This window comes from Eleutherodactylus coqui, chromosome 13, assembly GCF_035609145.1.
Source record: "Eleutherodactylus coqui strain aEleCoq1 chromosome 13, aEleCoq1.hap1, whole genome shotgun sequence".
Lineage (NCBI taxonomy): Eukaryota > Metazoa > Chordata > Amphibia > Anura > Eleutherodactylidae > Eleutherodactylus > Eleutherodactylus coqui.
The window spans coordinates 74,595,414-74,620,115 of record NC_089849.1 but is presented as its reverse complement, the minus strand read 5'-3'; the positions used below and the strand labels follow the sequence as shown (position 1 = coordinate 74,620,115).

The window sequence follows — 24,702 nt, the reverse complement described above, 5'->3', positions numbered from 1 at the left end:
CTCTCTCCTAATCCCGCAGCAGTCGGCTGCGATACATCTGGATCAGGAGCTCGGCCTGTGCCCACACCCTGCTTTGGGCCTCCGCGTCCTCGGCCGCGTCCACGTCCTCTAGGCCTACCCCTACCCCTCAGCATGGTGTATTACCAGTAGTGCAGAAACAGAACGCTGTAATTAAATGTGACGGTTATTGGCCTGTGGTTGGAGGCTGACTTCGCTTACGGAACGCACAGCAGAGAAAGAAAAAGGAACGAAAACAGGAAAGAATTTTGCGCAAGCCTGCTGTAACACTTAGCTGGCTGCGTATGAATTAGGACAACTACCCCCAGCAGAGACCCAGTACGCAGAGGACGGTCACAGGCAGCCCAAATAGATTTTTTTTCCCAAATGTTTTTGGAAAGGCCCACTGCCTATATACACTAAATATGTCTTCTGTCCCTGCCTCACCACTACTGGCCCTGGACAATGTAAAATTACTGCAGGACGCAATGCTGTGCACGGCCGATATACAAAAAAAAAAAAAGTGCAACACTGCAAAAAGCAGCCTCCACACTACTGCACACGGTTAGATGTGGCCCTAAGAAGGACCGTTGGGGTTCTTGAAGCCTAAAATAACTCCTAACACTCTCCCTATAGCAGCTCCGGCACCAGCAGCACTTTCCCTGAACTATGTCAGAATGCATCTGTGGCGAGCCGCGGGAGGGGCCGATTTATATATTCGGGTGACACCTGATCTCGCCAGCCACTCACTGCAGGGGGGTGGTATAGGGCTTGAACGTCGCAGGGGGAAGTTGTAATGCCTTTCCTGTCTTTCTATTGGCCAGAAAAGCGCGCTAACGTCTCAGAGATGAAAGTGAAAGTAACTCGAACATCGCATGGTACTCGCCTCTAGTAACGAGCAACTCGAACACGCTAATACTCGAACGAGTATCAAGCTCGGACGAGTACGTTCGCTCATCTCTAGTAGTTACCTTTCAATAGGTGGTCTAGAGGAATTATTACCTTTTCTGTTGACTTCATTCCATAGATTTTCAATGGCATTTTGAAACTCCGCTGTAATCCTTGCTAAGTAGTCTTCTCACCTTTTATGTTTGCCCATGAGGTTAACCATAGATAATATATCAGTGACAGTAAAAATAAAGATATAAAGAAGTGTGCATATGGTATAAAGCTTACATTAAACATATAAGTATTATTCCCATGTACACAATTTATGATGTGTGTGAATTTGTAATATTTTTTTTTCTGTCTAGAATTTGCTTGGCACTCACAACTTAGGACGGGTATACTATGAGCCCATAAAGGATAGACATGGCAATGTCTTAATAGTCACAATTCGAGAAGTTGAAACATTGTATTCATTTTTTAATGGTAAATGGATGCAAATTTCTAAGTTACAAAGCCAGAGGAAATCCTTATCAACTCCTGAGGAACCAACAGCACTGGACATCCTGCTCATCACAATCCAGGTAACGATGGGACTTGGTGTAAAATTATGTTAGCCTGACATCGGTGTGACTATTGTGGTACTTAACAAAAAACACATTTTAGTCAACTCTCACTCACTGCCAGCCCCAAATTCTTCAAATTGTAATCCATTTACTTCCACACTAGAAGGTTCAAAAAATTGCAGAATGTTTTGAGGGATTCCAATCCAGTGAAATTTCAAGACAATCAGGCTCTAGATCAAGACAATCAGGCTCTAGACTAGTGTAAAGACATAGCTGTAGGGGTTGCAGAGGGAGCAGTTGCTAACGGGCCCAGGAGCCTAAGGGGGCCCACAGGCCTCTGTATCATATAAGAAAACACCAGTATGATAAATGGCATGTGGATGGTTGGGGGACATGTTACATATTTGGCATTGGGGCTCCTTACATACAGACTCTGCCTAATCTCTTAAGATTCTAGCAATGTTCTCGCCTAAGAGTGTTGCATCAGTGGGCTTCTTAAGAGACCCAACAATGCAGAGGACAGTTGTGGGACGTCCTCCATGTTGAACTTTTGCATAGAGGCCCATGAGTCTTTAGCTACACCACTGCATACCCGGCTATGAAAGGACACAGATTTATTCAACATTCCTAGAAATTAATTCTAGACATGACATCCGCTTACATTAAACAAATGCCTGCCTTTCTGTTTTCAACGAAACCCACACAAACAGTCTGATATTTTTTCTTCAAGCTGATGTAATACTTAGGACTTTTAGAATTACAAGCTGTAATGTTTGAACATTGCGGCCTTCAGCTATCGATGATGGAGGAATCTCAGGCCTGGTATTTTATGTACTCTATACTACAATCACACATAACATTTTCCCTTCACGCTCTAATAGACTTATATATCATACAAGGAAAAAATCCACAACAATAGAAAAACGCTTCGACTAAGGCTTACTTGTCTATCTGCTTTTCTATGGGGAAATGTTTTTTTTGGTTAAGTTGATAGTATATGTTTTTCTCTCTTAGTAACAAAATATGGGGTTTAATTAACGCTGAGCCCGAAACTGTAATTTTGAAAGCCCAAAGCTATTAGTATTTGAGTTGATAGTAGAGATGAGCGAGCGTACTCGTTAAGGCAAAATACTCGAGCGAGTATCCCCATTTTCGAGTGCATGCCCGCTCGTGAGAAAAGATTTGGCGTGAGCGGTGAGTTGTGGGAGTAAGCATGGGGGAGCAGGGGGGGGGGGGAGAGAGAGATCCCCCCCCTGTTCCTCCCCGCTCTCCCCCGCCCCCGAATCTTTTGGCATGAGCGGGCATGTACTCGAAAAGGACAATACTCGCTCGAGTATTTTGCCTTAACGAGTACGCTCGCTCATCTCTAGTTGATAGTAATTATGAAAACAAAACGGTAGTTCTCTCACCATAAGAACAATCAAAATTGTGCCTTTTTTTGCATTTTAAGCTATGATTGAAAAAGTTGACCACTTGGCTGCTATTTGTAGAACAGGGTACCAGCGTGTGACTACTGTTGGCCATTTTTGTTTACAGTAACTACCTTCACAATCTCTGATATGAGGGGTTAAAGAGATTTCCCAAGATAATTTATTTACGTGAAATCTAGCTCCCATGTCATAAAACCACAAATGGTCTTATACTCACCTCTCCCATATCCTGCTGTGTCTGCACCACCACACAGTCCTGCTCCTACTGTTTGTATACAGGCTGCAGCCCCGCAGGTTTACGGAACATCACAGGCACTGCAGTTTAGCTCTTGGTCTGTGATGCGTACTCATTAGAGATGAGCAAATATACTCGCTAAGGCACATTACTCGAGCGAGTAGTGCCATAGACGAGTATCTCCCCGCTCGTCTCTAAAGATTCGGGGGCCGGCGGGGGGCAGGGAGCGGCGGTGGAGAGCGGGGAGGAACGGAGGGGAGATCTCTCCCTCTGTCCCCCCGCTCCTCGCTGCAACTCACCTGTCACCCGCGCCGGTCCCCGAATCTTTAGAGCGAGCGGGGAGATACTCGGCTAAGGCACTACTCACTCGAGTAATGTGCCTTAGCGAGTATACTCGTTCATCTCTAGTACTCATAGATCATGCATGGTGGGTAGTAAGGGTGGCATGTAGACTCTATCTTTTACACTCTCTCAGAGAAAAAAAATCACAAGGCGCTAGTCCCGGGGAATGTGTAGGCCAAGGAAGAAGTTCACCACCGTCACAACCTGCATATGTTTGGTAGCTCACTTCTGACTTCATTGTAAAAATGGGGGGCGCCATCCTGTTGGAAGATGAAACCTTGGATTGGATCCCCATGATTGTTTCCTCGTAGAAAAAGAAGGGTACATACAATTTCCTACAACTGCACATATGATCCATGTTTCTTGACTGCACCCAAGAAGGTGGAAGACAGCTTTGTCACTAAATACTAAAGATTTCATGAAACCATTGCTTTCCATTAGAGTCTGCACACTCTCGCAAAAAGAACATTGCCTCACTTTGTCGTCCAGTTTCAAGGTCTGTCACAATTGCAGTCAGTAGGGATAACATCGCAAATGTTTTGCAGAATCTTCCACATAGTCGGTGGTGGGATGTCTAATTCTCTGCTAGCCTTAACAGTGGATTTCTGAGGACTTTCTGTGAAACGTGCACGGATACGCTCTACTGTTTCCCCACTTACTGGTGGGCGGCTGGATGATTTTCACTTCTAGATGCAACCTTTTTCTGTGAAATTGAAATGCCATTTACAAATTGTGTGCCCACTGGGTGGATCTTCATCAAACTTTGTTCGAAAATGACATTGCACGCTAATAATAGAATGGAAAACATGAAACTCAAGGCCACAAACGTTCCTTTGTCTTGGTTGGCAGCTAGAGATGAGCGAGCATACTTGGTAAGGCGATATACTCAAGAGAGCATCGCCTTTTTCGAGTACCTGCTGGTTCGTCCCTGAAGATTCGGGGGACCACGGGGGTCAGGGGCGGAGCGGGGCAGCGAGAAGGAGCGGAGAGGAGAGTGAGAGAGATCCCTCTCTCTCTCTCCCTCCCGATCCCCTCCGCAACCCCTCGCTCACCCCCGCGCCCCCCCCCCCCGAATCTTAAGGGACGAGCCAGTAGGTACTCGAAAAAGGCGATGCTCTCTCGAGTATATCGCCTTACTGAGTATGCTTGCTTATCTCTATTGGCAGCACATGTCGCACATCCCCCTATTGACGACTATGGCAGAATAAAACCTTTTGGCCTCATTTAACAAAAATAACAGTAAGACTGTCCTTGTTGCCCATAGCAACCATAACTGCTGTTTGATTGGTTGCTATGGGCAATACGGACAGTCTTGCTTTTTGACATTTCGCTAAAAGAAAATTTTGGAGTTTCTTTTTCCCTTATTTTCAAATTTTTGTATCTGAGTGTCATGAAACGCGAGTTAGAAGAGTTTCAAATTGGGTAGATCATTTGTAATAACCCTGTATTAGATTTGAGTTTTTTTTTACTTCCCAACCAAGACACGTAGGGAATTTTTAGCTGAGATGGCTGAATTTCAATTTTCTTAAGATGAGGGTTATAATTGTCTTGACATAGCTCTTCTGGATTGGGGGTAATATGATGTGCAGGGCTCTTCGGAGCTGAAACGCATAAGCGGTTTTATCTGTATATGTATTACCTTCATGGTTTTCATGTGATGCATTAATAAAGTTCAAGATCTTTTTGTATTGGCGCTGGAGTTTTTGTTACCCAGATCTTTATACTGGTGTAGTATAGTAGACCTCATGTGTAACCCACACTTGTGTTCAACTTTATTCTAAGTTTGTGTTGTTTCCTACTTAGGAAATATTGAATTATCAGAAGAGGAGCCAACAGCGCCTTTCCCCTGGACTATACCTCGGGTTCCTGAAACTCTGCAGCTCTGTAGATCAAATCAAAGTTCTTGTCTCTCAGAGACTTCCCAATATGTTGTGCCATGTGAAAATAAGGGACAACAGCAATATTTCCAAGTACGTTTTACTACTTACCTCTTTGTCCTCATAATTTGTCCTTAGGGCTCAGTCACAGGGGCGTTTTTTTGCCCGATTTGCAGATGCGCTTGCGATCCACATCTATATATACTCAATGCTTTGCAATGGGTTCGGTCACATGGCTGTTTTTTTATGCGGATGTGCCAAGAATTATATGACACAACGATTCACAGCAGCAGCGCCCACCCCATTGAGAACATATACTAAAGATCGTACTCCTCTGCCACAGCTGTAACAGCTGTGGCAGAGGAGAAGAACGATGTTCTCCCATTGAAATCAATGGAGCCGGCAATACAGCCGGCTCCATTGAAAGCAATGGGCTGCCGCAAGCGCTGTATTAATTTTCGGGGAAGGGCTTCAAATATAAGCCCTTCCCTGAAAACCTTCCAAAAAAGTGTAAAAAAATAAAATATATATATATACTCACCTTTTTGCAGCTGCCGGAGATCAGCCTCGTCTAATCAGCTCTTCTCCTGAACTGCTTTCTGTAGTATTCAGCAGGTGGGGATTTAAAATCCCCGCCTGCTGAATGGGCTGCCTCTGATTGGTCACTTATGAATGGATGAGTGAGAGCTGCCTCTGATTGGCTGAGCACTGTGACCAATCAGAGGCAGTTCTCAGCTGTCACTCAATGAAGTGTCAGGAAATACGATTTTACTGAAAGAGTTGTAGATGTTTGGGACAAACTTCCAGCAGATGTGGTTGGAAAAGTAACATATCAATGAATTCCAGCTCCTGGGGATAAGCATAGATCTGTCTGAAGAGAGAAGTAATATAAGGGCAGACTAAGGCCTCATGTCCACGGGCAAAAGAAGAATTAAAATCCGCAGCGGATTTTAACTCTTCTCCCGCACGCGGATCCGCACCCCATAGGGATGCATTGACCACCCGCGGGTAGATAAATACCCGCGGATGGTCAATAAAAGTGAATTTAAAAAAAATGGAGCATGAAAAAATCTGGACCATGCTCCATTTTCGTGCGGGTCTCCTGCGGGGACGGCTCCCGCGGGCTTCTATTGAAGCCTATGGAAGCCGTCCGGATCCGCTGGAGACCTAAAATAGGAATTTAAAAGAATTAACTCACCCACAGCGGACCGGGAAGGTCTTCTCTTCCTCACGGCCGGATCTTTCTTGCTTCGGCTTGGCGGATGTGCCCGGCGCATGCGCGCGGCACGTTGGTGACGTGCCGCCGGCGTGACGAGTTCATCCGCCGGCCGAAAAAGAAGTTCCGGCTGTGAGGAAGAGAAGACCTTCCCGGTCCGCTGCGGGTGAGTTAATTCTTTTAAATTCCTATTTTCAGCGCTCATGTCCGCGGGGCAGGAGGGACCCGCTACGGATTCTACATGGAGAATCCGTAGCGGATCTGATTTTCCCCGTGGACATGAGGCCCAAATGGACCATGTGGTCTTTTTCTGCCGTCAATTTTCTATGTTCGTGTAATTGTGAGAAAAATATAATTGGTTTTAAAATTCTCTCACGTCTCTTTGTTTTGACCAAACAATCACACAATTATATCAGATTCCTGAGGTTTCTGAGGTTCTATGGGAGGATTACAAGCCCACTTTTGCTGATTTCACTCTATTATCCTCAAATTATCACTTCATGCATGCGAATAGACTACGGTGTATTGTACTAAGTGTATGAAAATAATTATTTTGCAGGAAAAAAACTTTTTTTGGGTGGTTAAAAGTGTGAAAAAATTTAAACCTGGAATATGTTGTAGTTGTTTTTCTGATAACGAGAAACTGACAATAATACACTGTGGAAAACGAAAAAACCTAAAAGTTAAAAACCTGTATTACTTGAACTTGTAATCTAAGGAACTATGAGGATGTTGAAGTGGACTTAACACCTCACAATTAGTAGGTTGTGCTTTATTGCCTCAGTTGGATATGAAGCTCCCTGGTGGATGCCCACTGGCCCCTTTGGAGGAAAACTATAAAGTAAAAATAATGAGCATAGTAGAATCATAGAATGGTGGAGTTGGAAAGGACCTCCATGGTCCTCTGGCCCAACCCTCTGCTCAGTACAGGAGGTTGGACCAGTATATTCTATAAGCTCAATCCAGTGCTGGAGAAAGGCAAGTGTCTTCATATTTTCCTGATGCTAGATCAGAAGTGCTGGCAGTTCTACATCTGATTATATGTGGCATATTCATATCTCCACATAGCCATGGAGTCACCCACTCTAGAAAGTGTTGGACCACATGACAAACTTTCGTATGCCTTTCCCAAGCATTTGCCAGCAGGGGCATACATAGAACTCATGGGGCCACAGTTCAAAATTCAGAACTGGGTCCCACAATTGTGTCCCCTCTATGATTCCCACACTCTATGGTCCCTCAGAGTTATGGTGTCCCTTTGTGGCTTCTGCAATCAGACAGCATTATCTTGACCAGCTAGAACATGAGGCAGACTTGGGTGAATATTCAGTGGTTAAGCGGAAGGCAAGTCAGTGGTGGGACAGGGAATAAGATCAGTCGACCCCAGGCCTCTTGTCCCATGGATCCCATAGCAGTGGCATGGTTTGCCTACATTGGCGGCACCCCACTGTTTACCAGCTCTATGTGAATAGTAAGAGCACACTTGGTCGTCACGGGAAAAAAAAAACTTCTGCAAAAACTTTCAACATGATCTGTTTAATATTCAGAGAGTCCAGGGGTAATGGCACCACATATGCAATCAGCCAAATACTCTAGATAGAACATGCAGGGCAGGGCATGGGAGATATCAATCCCCAGAACGTACCACAAAATTAAAGAGTCATTTTGGGCTTTTCTAACCGTTGACCTATTTCCTGGATAGGTCATCAGTAGTTCATGGATGGGTGTATGCTGTTGGGACCCCCATCCATCAGCTGATTGGGCATCTGTCCATGCAGCAGACTAGACATCGTCATCAGTAGTCAGAGGAGGAAGACAGAGTACTGGCTTCCCTTCCATTGAAGTCAACAGAAGCAGTGCACTAAATCTACACTTCCTGTTCCTGGTCAGGACATTACATCCTGTCCTGAGCAAGAAGTGTAAGAGTAGCGCGGCACTCACATTGATTTTAATGGGATTGAAGCCAGAACTGCAAATTCCTCTTCTTACCACTGATGACAATGTGCAGTCCAATGCACTGACAACGGTCCGGACAATCAGCTGATGGATGGGTGGTCCCAAGAGGCTGACCCCATCCCTCAACTACTGATGTCCTATCTAGGGGATAGTTGATCAGGAAAAAAATGCCTATAATGTCCCTTTAATTCAAACTCGAGAGCTGTAAATTAATCAGACCATTTGCACTATAAGGTGATCCCACATTACATTTTTGGTTTGCTGAGACTCCATCTATGGTTTTGACAAGGTGGGCTAAACTCTTACAGCAAAAACCTCAATCACTGAGGTTCTATTCTGACAATGTCCCTATCTCACAAGCGTCTGACATTGCCTAGCTTTCCTATGAAATCTTCGATTGAATTGCAAGTAGACAAGGCGAACGCATTGTATCTGAAACTATTCTATTTTCTTTAAATTGCTATCTTCTCTTCTCAGAGATGAATGGGAATGGATTCAAAATCTGGCCATGTCAGAGTCTTTGGAGAACATAGAGCTCTCTCTGGATGCACATACTCACCTGCTTCTATGCGATCTTCAGGAGGCAGTGAAGGCTCTACTCAAACAAATCAATCTACCTCTTCACCAGGTAAAGGAAAACGCAAAGCATGGAAATAATGTAATGTTCATGTAACTATGGATTTGCCTAATATTTAGATAATTCTATGTATAATTCACTTTCTCGCTATAGGGCGCAGTTTCATAATCATAAGGCTTTCCTGTATCAGGGACAAAAAAGGACTAACTTACAACATGGACATGAAGGGAAGGAAGTGGCCGTAAATCCAATGATTGACTCATCATACATGTTTAGTTCAAAAGAAACAAATAAGTAATTGCTAATCTACCCTGTCAAATCATTCTTTCCATTGATAGCAGGTATCAAGGCACCATAGGGCAAGCACCGCAGACATGAACTGATGATGAGCATCTCACAAAATCTGGCAAATCTCTTGTCTTTCGTTAGCTCTAGAAAGGATGAGAAAATTAACCTACAACATATAAAGACCCATTTAGACACAATGATTATAGCTCAAAATATTTCTTTTGAGCGACTTTTGAGCGATAATCGTTGTGTCATTTAAGCGCAAGGTGATCGCTCAATTGTGGAGCGATCACCTTGCGCTCCCAGCGGAGGATGCAAAGGACAATCGGGGGTGGGGGGGCCCTTGTTCTCTGCAGCCAGCTGTTCCCCGCTGGGAGCACCTGGCTGTTTTAAAGCCGAGCGCTCCAAGCGGGATATGGAGAACACAGCTGGACAGCTGTGTTCTTCATACCCTGCCTGTCATCAGTGAGCAGGATACAGCTGAAAAAATAGTATCAGCTGTATCCCGCTGTGAATCCCTGATAAGGCTCATCATTGTTTTTCAGCACGCTGAAAGACAACGATGAGCGACGGGATAACGAAAACTGCACGACGTCAGTGCAGTTACACACGATTATCGCTCAAAAGATGGCTTTTGAGCAAATTGTGAGTGATGATAATCATTGTGTCTAAATGGGCCTTTTGGGACAAAAACTAAATACCTGCTGCCTGTCTACAATACAAGACAAAATATGATTGTTCTCAGCAAAAGAAACCACATAATCTTGTAGATATGATACCTTTTAATGGCTAACAAAAATACATGCTGTTATAGCGAGCTTTCGAACCTACTCAGAGCTCTTCCCCAGGCTTAAGGAATAGATCCGAAGAGGCATATATATATATATATATATATATATATATATATATATACACACACATACAAATGAAAAGGCGCAGACATGGTGTGATTAACTTGCACTTAATACAAGACAGACACTGGCTGGAGAGATGAATATAATTAGATTTGTGAACAGCCAGGAACCAGGATACAGCAATTCCAAGCTAAGCAATCCAATACTGTTCAAGCCTGAGAGTCATTTGGTGTTTGAAAGACAGTAATTTTGAGCTTTTGTTTGACATACCTTAAATTTTTTAGTCATTCTTTTGTGGATTCTCAGGTATATTTAAGGTCATGATCATGTTGCGCTTTCAGTTGAGCTTTAGTCTCCTAACAGATGCTATCATCAAGCATTCTCTAGTACAAGGGTGTCAGACTCATTTTCACCAAAGGCAATATTTGCCTTATGGTTGCCTTCAAAGGGCTAATTGTAATTGTAAGACTGTTTAGTTAAAGTGATCCGCATAGTGGCCACAGTAGTAACAGTGGCCCCTATAGTGGCCGCAGTACTAATAATGACCCCATAGTGGCACCAGTAGTAATAGTGACCCCCATAATGGCCCCAGTAGTAATAGGCTCCCTCATAGTACTCCCAAAAAGGACCATGATAGTAGCCCCAGTACTAATAATGGCCCCAATAGTAAGTTTAAGTGTCTTCTATATTGATGGCACCAGTAATAATAGTTCCTCCCCTATAATGGCTCTAGTAGTAATAATGTCTCCTATATTGGCCCCAGTAATTATAAGTGACCCCCATAGTAGTCCCAGTAGTAGTAGTGTCCACCATAGTGGCCCCAGTACTAATAATGCCCCCATAGTGGCACCAGTACTAATAGTGACCCCCATAATAGCCCCAGTAATAAAAGGGTTCCCCATAATAGTCCCAGAAGTGACCATCATAGTAGCTACAGTAGTAATAATTGCCCCAATAGTAAATGACTTCTATATTGGTGGCCCCAGTAATAGTAGTGCTCCCCATAGTGGCTCTGGTAGTAATAATGTCTCCAGTATTGGTTCCAGTAATTATAAGTGACCCCCATAGTAGTCCCAGTAGTAATAGTGTCCACCATAGTGGCCCCAATACTAATAGTGCCCCCATAGTGGCACCAGTACTAATAGTAACCCCCATAATAGCCCCAGTAATAATAGGGTCGCTCATAATAGTCCCAGAAGTGACCATCATGGTAGCTACAGTAGTAATAATTGCCCCAATAGTAAATTACTTCTATATTAGTGGCCCCAGTAATAGTAGTGCTCCCCACAATGGCTCTAGTAGTAATAATGTCTTCAATATAGGCTCCAGTAATTATAAGTGACCCCCATAGTAGTCCAATTAGTAAAAGTGACCCCATAGTCGTGACAGTAGTAATAATGGCCTGAAATTAGTAAGTGTCTTCTATATTCATGGCCACAATAGTAATAGTGTCCCCCATAGTGGCTCCAGTAGTAATAGTGTCTCCTATAATGGCCCCAGTAGTAATAGCAACTCTCCTATTGGCCTCTGGCAGGGCAGCATTCACATTCGGCCCATGGTCCTTGTGTTTGATTTGTGTTCTCTAGAAGAATCAATAATCTATAGTGGTTCCTATTATGAAAAGCTGTCCAAGTAAAGCAAAGCAGCGTGAACCATAAAATTTCCACCACCATTTTTTACAATTGTTACTAGGTATACACGTCTTCTGATACTGTTGCTAAATAAAGCTATATTTGTCTCATCTGTCCAGATCCTATTGTTCTAGACATCCAGTGTTGTCCTGTGTCTTAATGGGAAAGTTTTAGTTAGGTCCTTATTTTTTTTCTAGACACAAAGTGTTATGCTACACTGCCGCAGCCATCCCTGCTTACCTGCTATGGTTGCAGTTGGTTGCCATCCTCGTTCCTGTAAGTGCACACTGGACCTCCTTACTGCATGGTGACTGGCTACAGACCATAGAGCTTGTGCACGCTCCCACCCCCTGACTTAAAGTACCAGTACACACTTCTCTAATTTGCCCCTACCTAACACCTGTAAGCTCTGGCTATATTAGGCATCCTTCCCCTATGGAGGACACCTAAGCAATTTGATCATCCATGTTGTGTAATCCTCAGCAAGCATTTGGTATGTTTCCTGACTCATGTCCTGTGTCTGATTGTCCTGACTTCTCTACTCCAGATCTCCGCTATGAGATTGGACAACGTTATTTGTCTGCTACCTGCCCTGGTCCAGACCATATTACCATAATACACCTGTTCTGCCAGGCCCTGATCTATTGGCTGCTATCTATATTAAAGCACTGTATGTTGCAAGCCCTGACCTTGGCTTGTATTCTGGTAATTCACGCATTCAAGTACTGTGCCTTGGCCTTGTGTAGCATCAGCAGCTATACCACTGAGACGGCTTTTACGAGTAATGACTTGAGGACCTTGCAACAAACACCAAATCCCAATTGGAGGGGTCAATGGTAAAAACCAGGGTTCCCCAAGTGTTGCCTCCAGATCTAGCCCTAAACCAAATTACTGATTGCCAAGGTGGATCCAAATCTGCCTATTGACATGAAGGTTTCTTCCTGAATCATGTTTTATGCAGATTTAATTTGTACATCTCCTCTGGGTGTCAAACAGGGGCGTACCTAAGGGTTCAGGGGCCTGGGTGCAAAAGTTCAGCTCCCCCCCCCCCCCCCCCCCCCTTGGGCCTCCACCCCACACGCCCCCGTACCCATACCAAGATCGTGCTGCATACATGATCTCCCCCTTGGCGTAATCTTTCCAAACATGATGCATTTCCTGAACATGAAAATTTGTTTGTAGCCCCACAGGCCGCTCCCACACACACTGCTTCTTACCGCTATTAGCGCGGTGTCCCGAGTGCCGTACTAACCACGGTACAACACTCCCATAGATTTTAATGAGCTTACTCAAACCTGCACTCGAACATGATGTTCCTAACGCTGTGATTTTCGAGAGCTGTCTGCTCTATTTTTGCGTTTTCATGTTTTTTAACACACCTCCTCACAATGATGGGGTGCATTAAAAAGCGCTGTCACACGCTGTAACCGGTGTTCAAACACGCTGCTCGAAATTCCGGTAAAAATGCCACGATTACAAGCTGCGTTTTCTGAACACGTGTGAGAGCGGCCTTAGGGGGGTCATGTTTATGTTGTACTTTATAAAGGAAAACACATAAAAAGCCTGTATGCAGTATTTACAGACCGCGTACGGTATTAAGGAGCTGCATAATTAAAAACTGCATGTGGTTTAGATGCATTTTTTTAATTGTGTGTAAAGTGTGATATTATATGCAGTAAATCCAGGGAGATGTATAACCTATACCATCGATAGATAGATAGATAGATAGATAGATAGATAGATAGATAGATAGATAGATAGATAGATAGATAGATAGATAGATAGATATGAGATTGGACTGATTGGCCAACAGGGAGGTGTTTCTCTTCGTCAGCCATAATGAAAGTGTATTTATTCTTGGCTGAGGTGTTTGGTAAAGCAGTAGACTCTTATTGGCTAAATAACTGTGCCGATTTATTCTGTTTGGAGCTTATTCACTTCTACTAAAGAGCTAGAGGAGAAGGACAGACACACACACATACACATATATTCACCTACCCCGGGGCCAGATGACTTCTCCATGTCCCTGCAGCTTCCCGTTCAGCAGGAAGCAGGGGGGCAGCACATGATCACAGTGCCCTGCCGGCCCATGTGACTTCTTCCCTCCTCTTCCTCCCTGCTCTGCCTTGCTTCCACTCAGGCTGGCCGTTCTGCCTGCAGCGTGATGGGAATCTTGCTGCACACAGAACTGGCAGCCATTAATGCACTGAATGTGCAGATGGGTATGGCGGAGGGCGGCCTCGGCGCCCCCTGAGCGCAGGGGCCGGATCGCCACAGCGACCCCAGCAACCCCTGACGCTACCCCTATGGTGTCAAACCTATCAGTAGCAAAACATGTCCAAGAAATGGGTAAAAATATTAAAAGTACCTGAGATGAAAGCCCACATTTACTTTCTCTCAAATACCAAATGACTCTCAGGCTTGAATATTACTGGATTGGCAGCTATCTGGGCTCCATAATGTAAATCCAGTGCTCCTAGAGACTTCTTTTCAGCATTTTGTATTCTGCTCCCAAATGAATGTGCTGGACCGCTTAACTTCAACAAATTGGTATTTGTTTGAAGTCTGCACTTGTATATAATCTTTTGGACAGTGTAATAATTGAGGTCCATTTGTTTGGAGATCTTTTAAATTCTCTTCCAGACTCCTAGGAATCTTCAACCTCCTTTCTGAAGGCTTCAGAGAGCACTTTGTTTCTAGACACCGTGGCACTAGTTGGCCTTACACATTACATATATATCGGCCAAATCTGCCAATTTCAGTAGATTCAGTTGGTCATCTAATGTGTTTGAAGCCTTCTGATCCTCCTCCAATAGCAAATATTAGAGGCCATCAGAATCCAGCTGTGGGATTTAAACTTAGAGCCCTTTTACACAAGCCAATAATCGTTCAGATTCCCTCTTGATCGTGGGAAATTGAACGATAGTTGTTCGTGCTGTGAATGCTTGCAGCGACTGAATGGCGAGTGATAATTTGTTTGCTCATCATTCGTTGTTCAGTTTCTGCAGGCATACAAATTGAACGACGACCGGCCGTGTAAACAGGCAGTCATTCATCTATGGATAACTACCTGTTTACTGTGAATGAAGACGGGCAGCCGGAGCGATCTCCAGCCCGCTCTGCCTCCATTCACTGAGCAATGCTTGATCCTGTGTGAAAGCACAGGAGTGATTATTGCTGGGATGACTATTGGGTACTTCTGCGCCCAACAATCCTCTTGTGTAAAAGGGCCCTGGTGGCAACTTACTCTCCTCTAGTCATTTATGCTTGACTGAGTCGAAAGAGCTCTTGGCCAACAACTCTCTTTAGGCCAGCTTTAGGGTTAAATCAGTTAGGTTCCTTCAAGATCCTCTCTAATGATGTTCTAATTGGCCTTACACATTAGATGTATATCGGCCAAATCTGCCAATTTCAGTAGATTCAGTTGGTCATACAATGTGTGGTTATCTAATGTTCTAATCATTTGCAACCAATTCCTTTTTTAGGTCTTTAAGGCTTCATTCACATCAGCATTGGAGGTTCCACTTAGAGCCTCGTAGCTGATTTCCATAAAAATCCCAGACAAAATAGCCATTTGATCTGGGAAAATGCCAGACAGAAACCAAATGGATCCCATTATAGCCAATGAGTCCCATTCCATATCCTTCAGTTCCTTCATAACACAGATCCATATTTCTAGTAGATTCTATTTTCCAGCTCTTACAACAGAGCCGGAAAACGGAACCCATAAAGCTGGTATGAAAGATACCTTAGATAGTGATAAATGTTAAATAAATCAGAACTAGAGATGAGCGAGCACCTAAATGCTTGGGTCCGCGTTATTCGAGAGCTCTACTCGAGTAACGAACCCCATTGACTGGGAGACTCGAGCATTTTTGTATGTGGGATGCTGGGTAAAGTTTTTTCTTTTTCTTCTAGGTTTCTCCCCCCTTCCCCCTCCCTCCCTCTCTCTCTCCCTTTCTCTCCTGCCTGCCAGACAAAAAAATTTGCCATTGACCCGCCATTGAGGCACGTCACAGCGGGGAGGAGCCAAAAACTGGGGCAGGGTCGAACACGGCTTGATGCTAGTTCGAATAATGAGCACCATCGAGTACGCTAATACTCGAACGAGCATCAAGGTCGGCAGAGTATATTCGCTCAACTCTAATCAGAACATCATTTTGTTTTTTGCCTTTTTTTTCCCTTCTTTGTTCAATTACATCATCTTTATGGTTACACGAATGAAGATTAATTATTGATATGGTCGCGTGTGTCTAACGTTACACGGGGTGCCCGTATTCTCGCTTACTTTACTCAACTACTGCTTGTTGATTTATTTTTATAGGACTTACAGTAATATATTTTGAAAGTCAGTTAAGTATGAAAAATAATAACAACTTTCGGGTGGTCTCTGAAAATGTCTATCGTGAAACTCAAACCCTAAGATCACTTGGATTCCTCTGTGCATTTATTTCCACCACCCATAAAACTGCTTTTATTAAAAACAACATAAAATACATAAGTAGGACACAAGCTGTGTCCCCTGAGTTAATTGCAGCTCCATTGTATATATAAAGGCGGTCATTAATCTGTGGACGTCTCAAAAGTGACAGCAATGTCTCCGAGTAAAAACACAAGGCACCTACGTGTACATAAATAGGAGCACTGTGTGTAAGGGTATTTATCAAGATGAAATATTTTTATTATGGCTCAATGGGCCGGTCCTATAGCCCCCGGCCATAGACTCTTAGGCCAAGCAGATGAGAATTCTGCACTGTTTTGCTAATATGAGCAGCCTCGCTAATGGCTATCCATTAGGGCTGACCGGAGAAACTTTAGATACCACCGCCAAAGAGAGATCTATACGTAATAAAATAAGAATTTTACAGAATCCGTCGTATTAAACATAACATTATTTTAATATCTGTATAAACATTATATTCTGATGTCAGAGCCGGGTGATCATACACTAATGAACTGCCCTCCATACACATTGCTCATCACTTGAGCTGGTTGTCATTTGCAGGAAGTTCCTTGCCCATACTAACTGAAATGAAGTAATCCCTCTTTAAAAAGTTGTATTATTCAGCATCTGTAGTATAAATTATATGATACTGTGCCCCAGCTGCTGCAGAACATCATGTTACATAATTTTGAAAACTTTTGAAAAGTTTGGTTTAACCGGTTCGCTGAACTTTTGCAAAAAGTTTTGTTTGATCCAAGTTAGTTTGAACTGAATCGGAATATCGCCAGAACCCTTAAAACAGGTGTATGACACTATCTAAAGGGCGGCTTCCCACAAGCGTATGCGCATTTGCGAGTGCCTCACTGCAACATATTTGCTATGCATGAGGCTTTTTTTGCATATTTTACTGCTCCTTTTGCACCCGCAGGGCATATGCATTCGCTAGCGGCATACAAACACGCCCCGATTTCAATGGCTATTTAGTCTAATGAGTTTCAGATGTGTTCTTTTTTCATCAGAATTACGCAGTGTTTCACGCATCGCCTTGCGTATTGTGTGCATTTGCGCACCCCTCGTAAACTTCTATAGGGACCTTTGGTGTGCAAAAGTGCAGAAAAATACAGCATGTTCTATTTTCTTGTGCACGCAAAATACGAAAATGTGTACCAACCCATTGAAATCAATGGATTCTATTCTCTGCTTATCGCATGCGTAAATTTAGTTTGCACAAAAACGCTCGTATCAAGTCACCCTAAGAGCCACAAAAGCCCAAGTGTTATACAGGGCTTTTATAGCTCTTATACAATGTTATATAAACCTGTGTCTAGGACTGAAGTAGTAGAACTTTGCTGTGCTCAACTGAACTCTTAGCAAAGTTCGATAGGATTCTACTGGTGTGGTTCGCACAACACTAGAGGTCAACTTATATCAATAATGGCGTTATTTGCTTGTTTAAACAATAAATCAGCTGGTCTAAAAGGGCCTTAAAGCCTAACTTAAAGAAAGACACTAGAGATGAGCAAGTATACTCGCTAAGGCACATTACTCGATCGAGTAGCGCCTTAGCCGAGTATCTCCCCGCTCGTCTCTAAAGATTCAGGGGCCGGCGCCGCTGACAGGTGAGTTGCGCCGCGGAGCAGGGGGAGCGGGGGGGGGGGGAGGGGGAGAGAGAGATCTCCCCTCCATTCCTCCCTGCTCTCCCCCACCGGCCCCCGAATCTTTAGAGACGAGCGGGGAGATACACGACTAAGGCACTACATGCTAGAGTAATGTGCCTTAGCCAGTATACTCGCTCATCTCTAAAAGACACCCAACCAACAATCATATTTTATCACCTAACCACGAGATAGTGTCTGGGAGTGAGGGGTAAAGGTCCTTTTACATGGCCAGATAATCTGCTTGTGCTCTCGACCACTGACTGACAATGAGCATATGGGCCAGCAGTCATTACCTCTGTGTACATGGGCAAATTATCTGCTAAATCACAAGACCAATCGTTACTGTGATCGTTTGTCCCCATACAGCTCTTGTTGATTGGCTGCACTTTCTCATATTTATACAGGAGGGTGTGCAGTCATAAACACGCCAATCAGCCAACAAGTGAGCATTTGCTCATCTGTTGGCTGATTGTTGGTTCCTTTACATGGCCCAATTGTCGGTGAACAAGCATTTTTTAGATGAACACTCAGCCTGATAATTGGTCCGTGTAAAAGGACCATAAAACACTGTTCTGCTCTAATAAGTTAGTTGGTGCCCGAGTGATGTGTCTAATTGCGGGTGGTATTATTTAGTAACCTGGATCAAAGATAGAAAATTGCCTCAAACGCGTAATAAAGGGGAAGGTGATTGCAGTGTTTCAAACAAGAACACGATCCCAGAATGACTTCTGTTAAAAAAGCCACATGGTAATACTCCATTCCCTGATCACAGTTTTTATATGTGGCAGTCAATGCTCTGATTTTCCTCGTATCGAGCAAAACTCCCCTTTAACCACTGGATAGCAGCTGGTCGCAGCACGTGGCTACAGAATAAATACAATGAGGCCATTTTGGCTCAGCTGATTACAGTATGAGGTTTCGCCTTTCAGACTGTTCCTTATGTGAATAATGTGATTGTTCTGCTTTACTTCTGAGTAGAGGCTAAGACTAAAATGAATAAAATGATGTTATTTGTGGTGACTTTAGATCCCGCTCAGGTAAAGCCTCGTCAAGTGGAGGACAGTGGGAGATTGAGAACGTATTCATTCCCCGACTTACTATGCAATGAGTCTTTGTTGAGTGTTATTTTTACTTGTTTACCTGATTGTCGCTTGTCGCTGGTGTTTATATATTGTAACCCTTGTTCTCTCTCTGTGTCCCACTGCAGGCCAAGCACTTCCGTCTGTATATACAAGAGGTGTTGGAGCTGGGTCACAATGTCTCCTTTCTTCTTCTGCTCCCTGCCTCAGACGATGTCTGCAGTGCCCCAGGACAGAGTAATCCTTACACCCCACACTCAGGATTCCTTAACCTCCCCCTTCAAATGTTTGAGCTAGGTACACAAGCTTGTTTTCTATGCCTAGACATATTAGTGCTAACCTGTACATTAAATAATCTATCTATCATAGCATGCTTTCTTTGCCAGTGGTGGCTCCATAAATCACAGGATGGCCACAAATCTCTGGTGTGATCTCTATGGGCTGCACACAGTGTTACTTTGTGGTCACATACACACAAGCATTGTGTTTTGACTCAGCAACAGCGTCACAGGGGAAGATAGACTGTTTTACCTTTTGTGAATTGTCGAAATATGTATATACCAAATCATTAATGTGAAATTATATACATTTTTTAAAATAGTGTATATATATATATATGTGTGTGTGTGTATATATATATATGTGTGTGTGCGTGGGTATATATATATATATATATATATATATGTGTGTGTATGAGTGTTTTTGTGTATATATATATATATATATATATGTGTATATATATATATATATATATATATATATATATATATATAATGTGTGTGTGTGTGTGTATCAAAATACTAACGACTACCTGTCCGTGAGTTACATGCGTGAGTTACACGCTCCGCTCCTGATCACCTGATGGTGACATCATCAAAGGTCATAAAACATGCAGAGCCTGACAGCAGCCGTGTGCTTAGAGGACCTGTGATAATGTCACCGTCATGTGATCAGTCATATGACGGTGACATTATTACAGGTGCGTTACATGCTCTGCCCCTGATCGCATGATGGTGATGTCATCACAGGTCTTTCATCTCTGTGCAGATTACGGGCACACTACATTCCCTTCAAACCCCCGTGGCCTCAGTTGCTATGGAATACGAAGGCCACCTGTTTGTAAGTGAGGACTCTGTGAGTTACATGTGAAGATGCCACCATCATGGGATCAGTCACCAGGGCTCTGAGCTCCACCCCCTGGTCACATAATGTTGACGTCATCACAGTTCCTTCACTTTATTAAAAACTGCAGAGCCAGACAGCAGCTGTGTGCTTACAGCACCTGTGATGATGTCACCATCATGTGATTAGTCACCTGCGTGGGAGGAGTCCAGGGTCATATGACCAGGGGTGATCAGTGAGTGCAGGACTCTGCTATGCTGGTTGTGATCCCTGTTGTACGGGATGAAAAATGTATGTGGCAGAGCTGTATGTGATGTACATGTAGCATAGCTGTATGTGTGTGTGACGTGCGTGTAGCAGGGCTGTGTGTGTGTGACTTGCATGTAGCAGGGCTGTGTGTGTGACTTGCATGTAGCAGAGCTGTGTGTGTGTGACGTGCATGTAGCAGAGCTGTGTGTGACGTGCATGTAGCCGAGTTGTGGGTGTGTAATGTTCATGTAGCCGAGCTGTGTGTGTGACATGCATGTAGCAGAGCTGTGTGTGTGTAACATGCATGGAGCAAAGCTGTGTGTGTGACATGCATGTAGCAGAGCTGTGTGTGTATGACATGCATGTAGCAGAGCTGTGCGTGTGGAATGCATGTAACACACCTGTATGTGCGTGACGTGCATGTAGCTGATCTGTGTGTGTGGCATGCATGTAACAAGGTTGTGTGTGTGTGACTTGCATGTAGCAGAGCTGTGTGTGTGACTGGCATGTAACAAAGCTATAATTAGTGCTACAATTTCCTAATAATTAACAATATATATGTATATGTGTGTGTTTGTGTGAATCCATTGTATTAAGCTGATTATATCGTCTTTGCAAATTATATCTACTAGACATCATTTAAATAGTTGTAGGCTATAAACACAATGTGTCACATTTATAGTAACCTTTCTATGCTGTGTGTATCTCAATATACAATATTTTCAGTATTTGCATTCATTCATAGCTGCATTACAGTTTCATGGCCTCTTTAAGACATTGCGAGTCCTAATAATTAGGAAGCCTCCAAATGTCTCAAGTAATTACCAAGTGCACTCCAAAAATATGAGTGAGTAAAAGAAATGCATCCTGTTAAATAATGCTGTTTTTAAAATACTAGTAGATGTATTTGGAATGCTATGCGGATAATTAAAGCTGGAATCGTCATATTATCATACAGTTAATGATCATAATATCGCTATTCTGCAGAGACTTGAGACAGGCTGTACATTAGGTTTGCTTTCTTTGGCCCACATTGCTGTTTCACTTGCATTAAAGGGGTTTTCCTGGGCTTAAGGTCCTTTAACACGAGCTGATCATCGGGCTAAAATATTCCTTTGAACAGTCAGGTCATGTGAAAGGACGGACAATCAGTTGCTGAACAATCGTTTGTGTGTGTCTTTTAGGTGAGCATAAAAATGCTCGCTGGTGGGATACACACCAACCAGGGGCGTAACTATAGAGGATGCATGGGATGCGGTTGCACCCGGGCCCAGGAGCCTTGGGGGGCCCATAAGGCCTCTCTTCTCCATATAGGGAGCCCAGTGCTATGAATAAAGCATTATAATTGGAGGCCCTGTTACAGGGTTTGCATTGGGGCCCAGGAGCTTCAAGTTATGTCTCTGTGCAGCATGGTTTAGGTATGGGTACGGGTACAGATACAGATAGAGGGGGGCCCCCGGCTCACATTTTGCATCAGGGCCCCTGAGCCTTTAGCTACGCCCCTGACACCAACCATGTAAACGGGGAGACGTGCAGCTGACAAGTGACAGCCGTCTGAGGACAAACGATCATGTTAATATTAGTCGTCCCCATAGAGCATATAGTGAGCCCATGAACATGGTGGAAACTAGAGCTGGCTGGCAAGCTTATTGTCAGTCAGTAGTCATTGGCACAGAATTATCTGCCCTTGTTAAAGGACCTTTAGATATTAATGACCTATCCTTAGGATAAATCATTGATATTAGATCAGTGAGGGTCTGACTCCCCGAACCTCTGACGATCAGCTATGTGAAGAGGTTTCAACATTCGGCAATATCTGTGGCCTCTTCCTTAGTCTGTGACATTTCATCCATCAGTTACATGGTCCTTCTACCATTCAGTCCTATTCAATTGAATGGAATTGAGCTACAATATCAGGCACAACTACTAGAAAATGTCTGGCTTATAATGAAGAGCTTACTCGAGAGTTGCGACCCCTTCTAATAACTGATTCGGAGGGGTGTCAGGATTCAGTAAACCCACAAATCTGATATTGATGACCTATCCTAAGGAAAGGTCATCAATATCTAAATACGGGATAACACCTTTAACTTTAATGGACTAACCTTTGGGAATGTTAGGCCCAGTGGCTACATTGGATTGGCATTCCGTAGGCCCAGTGGAGGAAATGATTCTGTGGGCTCACCCTTCATTTATACAAAACAAGTGCACATCCACGTGTAATTTCATTGTATTGGTCAGCTAGTCTGACACTGGCGGATTACAGAACAGCCAGACACTAGACCTAAGGCTATCTTCACACCGGAAAGATCCAATGACACACAACAAGATACATTTTTCAGACATAACCCAGAGGTTAACCCATTCAGTGCTGCAGAGGTGCAATACACATCAAATTCATGCAACATAGAAGACACTGACAACACAAATGCACAAGACAACTACATTCATATTTATGAAGGGCCGCGTTAACTCTGGGCAACTGCAAAGGTTTATCAAAGGGAAAAAATTAGAGGGTGTCTTGCTTGGTAGTTAACAGGTGAGTTTTTTTGGGCCACCCTTGTGTGTATGCATCCTTATATCCTGAGACTGCAGTGTGCAGGAACATGATTTCCCCGCTGATGTCCTAAATCATTGTGAAGTTGCATCATATAGGAAAATTGATTGCATAACAATTCACAAATGTAATACTATAGGTAGAAAGTAGAGTTGAGCGAACGTACTCTTCTGAGCTTGATGCTTGTTCGAGTATTAGCATACTCGATGGTGCTCGCTACTCGAGCGAGCATCAGGCCGTGTTTTTCGACTCCGCCCCAGTTTTGGCCCCTCCCCGTCGCTGAGGTGTCAGATTTGACCCCTCCCCGCTGAGACGCTGCGCACATCAATGGTAGTTTGTGGCGAGAGAGAGAGAAAAAAAAAGCTCGGCACCCGGCGTCCCACATATAAAAATGCTCGAGTCTCCCATTGCGGTCAATGGGGTTCATTACTCGAGCAGAGCTCTCGAATTTTACGAAAAGCTTGACTCGAATCACGAGGACCCGAGCATATTATGTATGTTAAGTCTCATGCTGTATGCAGAAGACAGCTGGACTGCTGTCTTCTGCATACCCCTGCTGTGTTCATGGAGCGCTTATCTGGTATACAGCTGAGTGCTCCGAGCGGGGTATGCAGAAGACAGCTCGAGCGCTGTCTTCTGCATACTTCTGCTGTGGTCTCTGAGTGGGATACCAGTTGAAAATCCTGATAAGACTCATCAATGTCTTTCAGCTAGCTGAAAGACAACGATGAGCGAATCGTTAATGAAAACTGCACGACGGCCACGCATTTAGACCTAACAATTCTCGCTCAAAAGATGGCTTTGAGCGAAATTTGAATGAGAATCGTTGGGTCTAAATGGCCCTTAACTCGGGCATCCATAAGAGAAGTATCAATAGGATCCCCAGTTACAGGGCAAAACATCCCCCTGCAGTAATAATAGTCACTGGCAGAGATAATCTGGGTCTGCTAAGACCCTGCAGCTCGGCCATAGCAGGGGACACTCAGTGATCACGTGATCGCCTAGCCAAATAGCAGAAGCTGAACTTCCGCTTTCTCTATTCTCTACACAGCACTCATTGAGCTGCATGTAGCCTACAAAAGAGAAGGCAAAAGTAGTTAAAATCAGGAGCTTTAATCCCCGCCGTATCTTAACTATGATGTGGAATTCAAGCCCAGGACCAAACGCCATATACTTACGGTGCTTGGTCCTTCTCAGGTCAATAATAATAAGTGTTCATTGCATTGACTTTCTCAAGGTTATGTATAACGTTACTGATTAAACTATTGAGAATTCCTGTGATGGCCGTGGAGGCGAACTATTACATTTGCTGACATCAATGCTGCTAAACCCTAATAATGAAACTCTTGTATAATCTGATTATGGTGCCTATGTCCCTGTAATATATATATATATATATATATATATATATATATATATATATATATATATATATATATATATACATACCTATATTTGGCATTTTCATTCCTCTAGGAAAATTGTCTTACCGTTTATCCAGTTTAGCCGATCGCACCCCTGGGTATATATGTGCAACTGTAATATCACTTGTTTGACAGTAGGACTATGTCATGTCGGACAAGGGAGAAATATCAGTTCACAGGAGTGAGATAATGTGACATGCCTGAGGGGGTATGGAGCCAGCCAGGATGGAACCAGGATTGTAGTCCCCTCGTGATATGTCACACGCCAGCTGTCCTGACCTGCCCAGCACTTATAAGGTTGCTGCAAAAACACAC

General features: G+C 43.6%; 1 protein-coding gene across 1 annotated transcript in view; it reads left to right on the top strand.

Annotated features, from left to right (window-relative positions):
• Positions 1–24,702, top strand: part of ANKFN1 (ankyrin repeat and fibronectin type III domain containing 1) — a 432,348-nt gene that overhangs the window by 305,618 nt on the left and 102,028 nt on the right. The window contains exons 11-14 of the mRNA XM_066586983.1: positions 1,251–1,466; positions 5,259–5,425; positions 8,982–9,132; positions 19,164–19,332. Of these exons, the coding sequence (XP_066443080.1) occupies positions 1,251–1,466; positions 5,259–5,425; positions 8,982–9,132; positions 19,164–19,332 (703 nt within the window). The remainder of the gene's footprint in view (positions 1–1,250; positions 1,467–5,258; positions 5,426–8,981; positions 9,133–19,163; positions 19,333–24,702) is intronic.